Consider the following 12349-nt stretch of genomic DNA (forward strand, 5'->3'; position numbering starts at 1 on the left):
AACTATCCCCGGTCTCCTCAGGTGCGCTGTGCGGCGGTGTTTGCCCTGGGGACGTTTGTGGGGAACTCAGCCGAGCGGACGGACCACTCTACGACCATCGACCACAACGTGGCCATGATGCTGGCACAGCTCATCAACGACGGCAGCCCTGTGGTCCGCAAGGTGGGCCCGTACACACACTTCTCACCTCACTATTTCCAATGTTCTTGCTGAGGTCGTTGACTGATTTTTACCGTGGGCGATGGACTGTGTTAGGTCTTTTGCTGTGGTTGACTAGGTTTTGACCGTGTGTGCGTTGGGTTCTGGTTGACTGTGTGGTGGCGGTGTGTTCTTCAGGAGCTGGTGGTGGCGCTGAGTCACCTGGTGGTTCAGTACGAGAGTAACTTCTGCACCGTGGCCCTGCAGTTCATGGAGGAGGAGAAGAACTACACTGTACCCTCACCTGCCAACACCTTAGGTACACACACACACACACCACATACACACACTTCCAACCTCTGTCATAATCATTACAATAGGAAGTCATTGATCATTCATCAGACTTGTCCCAGAGACTAACTACTGTACATGTGAAATGGGGATCTGAGGGAGTTTGAATGAAATATGCAGCATGTTTTGATAGAGCACATCAATATTTAAAATGACCTTTATTACCTATTCTCATATTGACTGTAGTGTCGCTACTGTATTCCATTTAGTGCCAAATGAATGGTTTAATTGACCTTCCCCTGTGTACAGAGCCCTGTAACCTGACTCCAGTGCGCGACAGCCCGGCCATCCCGCGGCTGCGTTCAGTCAACTCCTACACCAACATCAGAGCTGCCACCACCGCACGCAACCTCAACAAGAGCCTGCAGAACCTCAACCTCAACGAAGAGGGTAGGAGAGAGAGACGGAGAGGATGACATTGAGGCTGGCGAGAGAGAGAACTGAAAAAAGAGACGTGGAAAGGATATGGAGAGATAAATGTGGTTATATACTGTGTAGGAGGGAGATGGAGAGAAAGAAAGCGACTGAAGGGTATAGACTTTTCTCTTCCCTCTGACTGCCTCTCTTCTTTCCCAAAGAATTACTTGAGGGGATTTGAAGAATCGTCATCATAGTCATGATGGCAAAGTCACAACAGAGAATATAATTATCCTCGGGCTTACCACGCTGACGCGTGTGTGTGTGTGGGGGGGGGGCGGCTGTCTTGCTCTGCTTGCGCACACAAAACACACACACACAGTTTTGAGAGCCTATGTCCATCATACACCCACAGCATTAATGGAGGATTACACTCTTGACCCTCTCTCAGCCCCCGCTGTACTGACTGACTCAGGTGTCAGCTCATTCTTGCTGAAGCCAAAAGGCAATATAGCCATGCTGAGTAATACTAGCCGCTAGCATGTTAGCTTACCGCTTACAGCCTCTCTGAATCCACATCGTCCACTCATTCTAACTGGCAGCGGTGCTTGTCACCAACAACCATGACAAATCAGAGCAGAACAAGTACTTTATTTTCACGCTCCATTTGATACTGTTCCATACTTCAAGGTATAGTTATTCTGGTATAATATGGTACATTTCAGGGTATTATTATTCAGGTATAATTTATTCAGGTATAATATGGTATATTTCATGGTTTTGTTATTCTGGTATAATGTGGGATATTTCAGGGTATAGTTATTCTGGTATAATGTGGGATATTTCAGGGTATAGTTATTCTGGTATAATGTGGGATATTTCAGGGTATTGTTATTCTGGTATAATGTGGGATATTTCAGGGTATAGTTATTCTGGTATAATATGGTATATTTCGGGGTATAATTAATATGGTATATTTCAGGGTATAGTTATTCTGGTATAATATGGTATATTTCAGGGTATAGTTATTCTGGTATGATGTGGTATAATTATTCTGGTATAATATGGTATATTTCAGAGTATTGTTATTCTGGTATCATGTGGTATATTTCAGGGTATATTTATTCTGGTATCATTTAGTATATTTCAGCATATAATTATTGTGGTATAATATAGTATATTTCAGGGTATAGTGATTCTGTTGTGTAACTACTATTCTGTCATTTGTATGTCTAGGTGGTCCGGTGGCGTTCTCTCCAGGTAACCTGAGCACCAGCAGCAGTGCCAGCAGCACCCTGGGTAGCCCTGACAACGACGAGTACATCCTCTCCTTTGAGACCATCGACAAGATGAGACGAGTCTCCTCCTACTCTTCCCTCAACTCCCTCATAGGTAGGAAAACTACTAACCTACACTACCCTTACTACTGAGCTTACACTACCCTTACTACTGACCTACACTACCCTTACTACTGACCTACACTACCCTTACCACTGAGCTACACTACCCTTACTACTGACCTACACTACCCTTACCACTGAGCTACACTACCCTTACTACTGACCTACACTACCCTTACCACTGAGCTACACTACCCTTACTACTGACCTACACTACCCTTACCACTGAGCTACACTACCCTTACTACTGACCTACACTACCCTTACTACTGACCTACACTACCCTTACCACTGAGCTACACTACCCTTACCACTGAGCTACACTACCCTTACCACTGAGCTTACACTACCCTTACCACTGAGCTTACACTACCCTTACTACTGAGCTTACACTACCCTTACTACTGAGCTTACACTACCCTTACTACTGAGCTTACACTACCCTTACCACTGAGCCTACACTACCCTTACTACTGAGCTTACACTACCCTTACCACTGAGCTTACACTACCCTTACCACTGACCTACACTAACTACCCTTACCACCCTAATCTTAGTTCTACTCCTCTCCTTTATTCCAAATCACCTCTTGTTCCTCTCAGTAGTAAGGGGTTGTAGTAACTACCACTTAAGTCAAATGTTCACTTAGTCGTGTATTGATGTCAATGGGAGACAAAGTAAACATTTTACTTAAGTGGAAGTTACAATTCGCCCCTTTCAGGGCTCCAGACTAACATTTAGTCTGGTGGCACTGGTGACACTCTCTTTTTAAGTTGGTGGAACAAGCCCATGATTTGGTCGCACCATTCCTTTCCAAGGCTTCAAGCAATAGAACAGAAATAGTAATCACCTTATATGTTACTGTTAAAATAGGGCTCCAGAATGTTCTGACTTCTTTTGTTCAATAGAGATTAATTTGCCTAAATCTTTTTTTGCATTAATATCAAAGGCAAATTTATTTGGGGCTAAAACTCAAGAAACTAGATTAGCTAGATTGCAATTTCAACTATTTTACTGAGTTAGTTCATATAAGGAAATCACTCAATTAAAATAAATTCATTAGGCCCTAATCTATGGATTTCACATGAGTGCATAGGCCCACCTGGGAGTGCATAGGCCCACCCACTTGGGAGCCAGGCCCAGCCAATCAGAATGAGTTTTTCCCCCAAAAAGGGCTTTATTACAGACAGAAATACTCCTACATTTCATCCACTATCTGGGTGGCTGGTTTAAGTCGATCCCGCAGGTGAAAAAAGCAGGATGTGGAGGTCCTGGGCTGGCGTGGTTACACGTGGTCTGCGGTTGTGAGGCTGGTTGGACGTACTGCCAAATTCTCTAAAACAACGTTGGAGGTGGCTTATGGTAGAGAAATGAACATTAAATTATCTGGGAACAGCTCTGGTGGATATTCCTGCAGTCAGCATGCCAATTGCACGCTATCTCAAAACCTGAGACATCTATGGCATTGTGTTGTGTGACAAAACTTCCCATTTTAGTGGCCTTTTATTGTCCCCAGCACAAGGTGCACCTGTGTAATGATCATGCTGTTTAATCAGCTTCTTGATATGCCACACCTGTCAGGTGGATGGATTATCTTGGCAAAGGAGAAATACTCACTAAGAGGAATGTAAACAAATGTGTGCACAACATTTGAGAGACATAAGCTTTTTGTGTGTATGGAACTTTTCTGGGATCTTTTACACTTTACATGTTGAGATTATATTTTTGTTCAGTATAAAATATCTTGGTTGTAAAGTATTTGCTATTGACCTCAATATAAAGAGTATACCCCAGAAAGCTGAGAACATCCTCTCTTCAACAGTTGTTGTTTCCAACTCTGTGTTTTTCCCACAGTTGGATTTTTAAATGTTAAACAATCAGAACCCATTTTTTCCGTGGGAGAGCGTGTGGTTCGTCGCGCGTCACAGCAGGCACCAGCAAAACAGTTACAGGGGCTGTGCAGACACTTTCATTACAGGAATCTTGAGGATAATGCACTCTACTGTTTGTTCAAATCATGGATTTAGCCGCCAGAAAAATAGGACGTTTTGAAACTTGAGTGAGTTGACCTTGTAATGAATGTTCAGCTCGTGCCGATGCAACCAATACATTTTTTTACTTGCACAGCCAAGTCAAAATGCGACTAAGCGGTCGCAGTCTGGAGCCCTGCCTTCCTATACTTTCTCCTGCTTCAATTCCCTCTTACCCGTAGGTATGACTTGTTCTCAACCTGCCATCCTCTACTGTTCAACTCACGAGGGTGCCCCTGGCTCCAAAAGACTGAGTGCTTTTCCTGGTTTCACTGAGGGCTGGCCCCGCTCTGTTTCCCCTATGCTGTGGTGATTGGCAGAGGCCTTGATGCGTCCTGACACTCAGTTTGTGTGTGTGGAGAAAAAGCATTAACTCACCAACAACACGAAGGAGAGAGGGGGAGAGAGATGGGGATTCCCTACTTTCTGTTGCCAGTTTGAGAAATGCCCACTTCACACACCAACTGCCCTTGTATTTGACAAAGTACTCCAAAACAGTGGTTCCCAACTCCAGCCCCCCCAAAAGTACATATTTTTGTTGTAGCCCCGGTCAAACTCGCCTGATTCAACTCATTAAGGGCCTGATGATTAGTTGACAAGTTGAGTCAGGTGTGTTGTCTGGGCTACAATGAAAATGTGTACTGTTTGGGGTACAGGAGGACCAAAGTTGGGAAAAACTGCTCCAAAATATGAGGACACGGCTACAACGCACACACACACACACGGGGGTGGCGTGAGACGAGTACTAAGTACACTACACACGCTTCCCCACTTCCATAAATCCCTCCAGTGCACCACTGACCCATGGGAACACACCGCTGCTGCGTTAACTCAGATGCATCAAATAATCCGGTATTAATCAACTCCCACAGGAAGCTCTGATTGGCCAAGTCCAACACAGCCACATCTATGGGTCTTTTCAGGACACAGTGGCATGCGCTTTACCAAGTCTGACGAATAAACTACCAGGAAATGCATATCAAATATATTTTTGTATATAAAATAAAGAATTCACATTCTGGTAGACGTTTCTGTCGCTACCCTTTTAACCGGTGCGTTTAGCATTCATTCAGCTTCTATCTAAAACCTTCCCAAGCTGCACTGGGGTCTCTAACACCATCAAGGTGTCTGATTCATTCTAAACAGGTTGAGTATGAAATTGGCACCTCGCCCACTATGCTGTGTCCAGTTTAGCATCGTACCATAGAATAGGTTTAGTCATTCTATTTCCATTGTCCTTACCTCCCTATGTGCTTGATTCTGACCCAGCTAGCAGCTCATGACATGGCATGCATAAACAAACACCATGGGGCTGTACCATAGAAGGTTTAGCATAGTGCTGACTCGATGCCTAAACATTTAGATATGTTACTTGTTTGGGAGCCTAGCCAATTGGGTTGTGTTAGCTAATACTGGTCAGTCACATTCAATATATAATTGATTGGGCAATACCTGGTTGTTGATAGAAGTGCTCTTCGTAAAGGGACAGTTCACTCCCAAATCAACACAACAGATGGCACAGAATATGGACTTACAACTTTGAATTTTGGGTGAGCTACCTCTTTAAGGCCCTGAGCGAGACTAGCGTCCTGTCCAGGGAGTGTACTTGTACAGCAAGCTGCCTCACGCTACAGAAACAGGAGATTCTATTCCCACCAGAAAATAACAGTTGGAAACGCTTAGTGAATCTGGCCTTAAAAATAAAAAGGAAAATATCTTACACAGCAAAATACCACCCAGAGCACACCTACCTACTCTGAGGCGCTCTGATATCCTCCCTGACATTTGTTTGGCCACAGCAAGAACTTGGCTCAGCTTCTCCCTGTGTCAGTGCATTTAAGATGCTCGTGTTTGAATGAAGGAAATGGGTTATATACCGTAGCTTACAGAGGCTGACCAAGACTTATATTGGATTGGGTGTTAAATATGCATTAACAGATGACCTTTGAGACATATTTTTCTGTCTTGTTGGAATACTGCCAGGGGAAGCTCCAAATGTAGCTGTTGTAGTGAGAAATATCGTTTAGGATTTAACATGGTTGTAAAATTGTGCAGATGTTGCAAAGGTCCTCATACCAGGCCTTGCGGAACACAATTCAGCCTGGGAATGATCTTTAGTCACACTCTCATGTTGAACTGTGTAGGGTGCTGTGGTGATAATGTGTCTATGCCAGTGAAAACTGAAGTATTTCCCTGTTTAAATGGAGGGGAAACAGTATTTCACATTCATCACCAGGGCTGTTTACCGCAGCACCTAATCACATTCATGCCCCCGGGCTAGAACCTAATCACCTCTTTACCTCGCTCACCCGCTCTCACTTACACACACTCGCTTTTTCCCTTGCTCTCTCTCTCTTTCCTGATTGCTTGCTTACTTTCTCACTCCCTCTTTCCCCGTGCTCTCTTTCTCTCTCTTTCTCATGCTTCCGCTCTTGCTTACCCCCCTTGCTATCTCTCTCGCATGTACTCTTTCCTGTCTCTCCCCGCTCTCACCCCCCTCTCGGCCCACACTACAATCTACTGCAGTACTATTAACCAGAGCTCACAATTTTTGCTGCGACATGTGCCTCCACGCATTTTCTCTATGAAATGCACTGGTTAGCCGCAACAGTTTGTGATAGCCTGCCACGCCTCCCCTCACCCGTCCCTCATTCTACAGCCTCTGGAGGGGGGTGAGTGTGTCCTGTCTTACCCTCAGTATAGAGTGACAACTCCCTAAGGACACTTTTCATTCTGTTCTCTGTCTACAAGTGTGAAGTGCTGGGGAAAGGGAGAAGGGCATTAACAGCTGGATACCTTCACTGCCGGCCGTCGAGACGAACAGAAGATTGCATCAGACAGAGGGAGAGAGCATGGAAACTAGAGAGAGGGAGTGCTGTGTTCCTTGCAAAGTGAGAGTCAATGTGCCAGAATAATGAACTAGAAGAAGAGGGGGGCACTCCTAATACAAAGAGAAAGGTGACAGGCAGGTTTAGGCCCGGAGCAAAACAAACTGATGTTGACAGCGCCTTCGTGGCCAAGCCCGGTGAGTGACCGTCTCTCTCAAATGCAGCTCAGCGGCACTGCAGTGTTCTGTCAGGTTGAGTGACAACTTGGAATGAGGGATGACACCGCAGAGAGCGACAGGAGAAAGAAAATTGATAAATAAAAGTTGGAGGGGGGAGATAGTCCTGGGTGGGAAGGGAGGGAATAATCGCCAAAGTGAACATACACACTTTCTCTCATTCACAAACACACACAGACCTGTCGCCCTCGGTAGGTATAAAAGACAATAGCAGAGCACTTGCTCATTCATATCCTGCATGATGATGACAGTTGGCAGTCATGTTCCTCTCACAATCAGCAGTGGTGCAGAAGCCAGCTGCCTTCATTGTGTGTGTTGATTAATGAGTTGCATTACCTGACACGGCGGCCATGTTGGCTCTAGCACCTCAGCAGATGACTGAGTGAAGGAGAAGTGAGACAACGGCCAGTCAGTGTGGATGTTTTTGGACGTTAGATGACAGGTGATTAGCATCAATTGGATGTTAGCGTTTGTATGCGATGATGATGATGATGATGATGATGGAGAATTCAGTGGTTGAGTGTGATCGCTAAGCATGTTGTGTTTGTGCGAGAGAGAGAGAGGTTGTTGAGTGTTTATGGAAATCATGCTGTGTGCGTACGTGAGAAAATGAGATGGTGAGAAGGTTGGCTCTCTTATTGATGGTTGCTAATCAAATATTGATGCTAATCATGCTGTGTTTACGTGCTTGTTGAGAATGGGAGACAGAATGTAGATGTTCGCTAATGTATATTGATGGTGTTCACACTGTGTTGGGTCATTATGTGAAATGGTAATTCAGTGTGTGTGTGTGTATTGATGGTAATTGATGCTGTGTGCCTGTGTGTATTAACGGTAAGTCACGTCTGTGAATGTTGGATAACTATGTATATGGTTAATCATGCTGTGTGTCGTTGCAGGGGTGTCGTTCAACAGCGTTTACACACAGATCTGGAGGGTTCTCCTGCACCTGGCGGCCGACCCGTTCCCAGAGGTGTCCGACTTGGCCATGAAGGTCCTCAACAGCATCGCCTACAAGGTACTAAACATACACACTGTTCTCTCTCCTTCTGCTGTGTGTCTGTTTGGTTTTCTTTAGGTGTGTTTTATGCGTTGAAAAGGTCATGTAGTTTCATACACACACACTCTTGTTCTTACACACACACACACACACACACACACACTCTCTCACATACACTCTCCCTCTTCCCTGGCATTTTCCCCACCTCGAGACCATTACTTTTGTGCAAATGCAATTAAGGCGAAACGACTCCCCCAGGCCTGCCACTGCAGAGAGGAGAAGCCTGCCGTTACTTAAGGTGTAATAACCACTGTTGGCCCCTCGCGCTGGAGAGAGCCCCCTTGTATTTCCTGCTGCTGACACCATCAGTTCCTCGTAGTCCCCAGAGCTGTTCATCTCAGCTTTAGGGCTCCCCACTGAAGCTCCGTAAAAAAACAACAGGACTTATTAGATATTACATTGCAACAGACTCTAATGTATGAGGCACTGCAACAGACTCTAATGTATGAGGCACTGCAACAGACTCTAATGTATGAGGCACTGCAACAGACTCTAATGTATGAGGCACTGCAACAGACTCTAATGTATGAAACACTGCAACAGAATCTAATGTATGAAACACTGCAATAGAATTTAATGTATGGAACACTGCAATAGAATAATGTATGGAACATTGCAAGAGAATAATGTATGAAACATTTCAATAGACTCTAATGTATGATGCCGCAGTATTTTTTGAAATATACATTATGGGCCACTGCTGCAGTCTCAGTTCTTCGCAATCCCCAGAGCTGTTCATCTCAGCTTTAGGGCTCCCCACTGAAGCCACGTAAAAAACAACAGGACTTATTAGATATTACATTGCAATAGACTCTAATGTATGAGGCACTGCAACAGACTCTAATGTATGAAACATTGCAATAGACTAATGTATGATGCCGCAGTATTTTTTTAAATATACAATATGGGCCACTGCTGCAGTCTCAGGAAAGGTCATTTGACCATGATAACATCGTGGCTTGTAAATGTATCCTCTCCGGTGTACTCACTCTTTCTCCTCAACACAATCCACAGTCCTGTGCAACTCTTCTCTGAGACAGAAACAGGGGGAAGCCCAGGTGGAAATCCCTGTGAATCTCTGAATGTGTCCCAAAATGACCTCATATTGAAGTAGTGCACTAACGTAGGGAATAGGGTGCCATTTGGGATGCAACTCTCTCTCTCTCTCTCTGTTGTTTCCTGCTCTTTTGATCCATCTGTAGATGAGCTTGGGAGGAACTATCATCTCTCTATTGCAGTGGTGTTTCATCTCCCAAAGGTTTTCTTTCCTACATCGCTCCCTCACAATACATTCTACCCCAGGTTCAAATTGACTGATTTAACCTGTAAATGATTGTTGCCGTAGAGTTGGTTTTCTCTAACAACTTACCTGGTGAAAAGAAAGTTCATGAACAAGCAATGAGATGGAGAAGACTTAAACTGTGTCTGTGATGTTAGACACAAACAAACATTGGACTGTAAATTGTGCCTTCCTGTATTATGCTTACGCAACACATTCTATTCCACTGAGCCACTGACTTTATGTTCATATTCTTATCGTCATTTCTTCGTATGGTTGCGTTGTCGAGAAAGAACCTGCAAGTCAGCATTTCATTGGACGCTGTATACAATGTGTATCCTGTTCATGCGACTAATAAAACGTGAAACCTCAACCTTACTCCCCTCAACAAGAAAAAGCCCATCTCACACGGATGCCGTAATTATCTACTAGTCACTTACCTAGTCCTCACACACTCTTCAGCCTGGCAACACTTCAAAGGAAAGAACAAAGAGGGTCGACCCACATCTTCACACACACACTTAAAAACAAGTGTCAATCCAGGTATTCAGTGTCTCGCGCTAAACGCAATATTGACTGGAGTGTGTAACAGGTTGGTGCAACCCACGTCTGTTAAAGCCAGAGCTCTCGACAGCCTTCCCTTGACAAGCAGAGAAATGCTCTCATTGGTTTAAGTGTCCAACCGAGCAAATCCAATTGTGTTTTAATTAGGATTTTTAGCGTGTAGTTGCCAGGTGCCAAGGAGGATGGAAGTGTGAAACACATGCAGCTTCTTTGTTCTCTAAATTAACATTTTAATGCATTTTTTATGGGGGGGAAAGGGTACAACTGAATGCCTTCAACTGAAATGTGTCTTCCGCATTTAACCCAACCCCCTCTGAATCAGAGAGGTGCGGAGGGCTGCCTTTATCGACATCCGCATCTTCGGCGCTCGGGGAACAGTGGGTTAACTGCCTTGCTCAGGGGCAGAATGACAGATTTTTACCTTGTCAGCTCTGGGATTCGATCCAGCAACCTTTCGGTTACTGGCCCAACACTCTAACCACTAGGCTACCTGCCGCCCCTTAAGAGGTTTAAGCCTAAAGGTTAACTGGTTATTTTTTTGTATGTGGTCCATACTTTGTGATGATACTATTGCACATGTTCAGGTAGGTCCCTTCCCGTTTCAGCCCATTTGCTTCTGTTTGGTTCCTAGTGAATGCCCCTTTTTGGTTTTCTCTTGTGCCAACTCCTACAGACCAACAGTACGAGTTAGCAAGAGAGCACAAACTGATCTGGGACCAGGCTTGATGAATGTCTCTTGCACATTCGGGGAGACACTGGTAGACAAAGCTCTAAAACCCACTGCATGAGATCATGACCAACCCACAATCTCTGGGCCTTACTGCCTTACTCAGCAGAAAATCACTGCTCTCACTTCCACAATCCCTCCCCCTCGGTACTGCCTCCATCAATCAGATTGCTTCTTGCATCAGACCACATCCCCTTCCAACCAATCACACCTCACTTTGAGGCTGCTTCATGGGGCTATTATTGTTGATCAGGGAGGTGTTCTGTACTTGTGTGCGCCCACAGAACATTTAAATCGCCCCTTTGAATAATTCAACACTCACAAGTGTAGAGATACTGGCTGGCTGGCTGGGTGCATCCCAAATGGTGCCCTACACAGTGCACTACTTTTCACCAAGGCCCAGTAGTGCACTAAATAGGGAATAGGGTGCCATTTGCGACCTAGATGCTGTTAATTTGTCTGCTGCAGAAGCAGTTGGGTTTCAGGTCTCCTGGCCCGCCGGGAAGCCCGTTGTGATAACAGGGTTTATATACTCTTCAGTATCTCTCTTGCTTTGTGTATTTTGTTAGCATGGCTTTAGGAAGTGATGAATAAGTAAGGGAAGTAAGTAAGTAGGGGGGGTGACAGGATGTTCCACAGCACCGCATTGGCGTCTCCGTTAAGTGCACCAGTGGCGGAACTGGACGCGTCTGTTCGAACGAAGAACTCAACAGAATACAATTATGCAACAATATGTCATGTTTTTGCATACATTACGTTAGGAAGCGTTGTCTATGGCGAAGATGACTATGTACGCACTGGTGGTGGAACGAGTTGGTTTGAACCAGCCAGGCACTTAATGCCATGCAATTATGGGACACAATTACGTAACAATTGTATGTAATGTTCTGCGTTCATTATGCTGGGAAACGTTGCCTATTGGAGAACGATACGCATGTTGTTTTCCATGCGTCGATGATGACTATGCACCAATGGTGGAACGCGCCGGTTCGAACCAAGCACTTTATACCATACAATTATGGGACGCAATTACTCAACAATTGTATGTTTTGCATAAAGGAAGCTTAGTCTGTGGGGTAACGATAACCTATTGTCTACCATGCAATAATCCTGATGACTGTGTATGTTGCATGGGAAATGACATACCGGTTATTCAATTTCTTACACTGTCAGACTGACTTCACCAGCTCTTACTGATTGTGATAAAATGACAAGTTTCACATCTTCCTCCTTTTGCTATTCTCTCTCCTCCTCTTCCTCTTGCTGTGTTGTTTAATAATGATATCTGGACTCTCTTTGTAGAGAGGGAAAGCTATCTCCATTGTTCCTTAGTTGATGTGAGCGTGTCGATTTAACACTTAGCGAAGACTCCCAGTGTG

The 12349-nt window shown here is 44.7% G+C and overlaps 1 protein-coding gene across 5 annotated transcripts in view; it reads left to right on the forward strand.

Annotated features, from left to right (window-relative positions):
• LOC120066011 (regulatory-associated protein of mTOR-like) overlaps window positions 1-12349 on the forward strand; it is a 195043-nt gene that overhangs the window by 155225 nt on the left and 27469 nt on the right. For all 5 annotated transcript variants that reach the window (XM_039017056.1, XM_039017073.1, XM_039017064.1 and 2 more), the window contains exons 18-22: window positions 22-162; window positions 337-457; window positions 739-879; window positions 2083-2238; window positions 8240-8358. In XM_039017056.1, coding sequence (XP_038872984.1) covers window positions 22-162; window positions 337-457; window positions 739-879; window positions 2083-2238; window positions 8240-8358 — 678 coding nt within the window. The remainder of the gene's footprint in view (window positions 1-21; window positions 163-336; window positions 458-738; window positions 880-2082; window positions 2239-8239; window positions 8359-12349) is intronic.

This window comes from Salvelinus namaycush, chromosome 2 (genome assembly GCF_016432855.1).
Source record: "Salvelinus namaycush isolate Seneca chromosome 2, SaNama_1.0, whole genome shotgun sequence".
Lineage (NCBI taxonomy): Eukaryota > Metazoa > Chordata > Actinopteri > Salmoniformes > Salmonidae > Salvelinus > Salvelinus namaycush.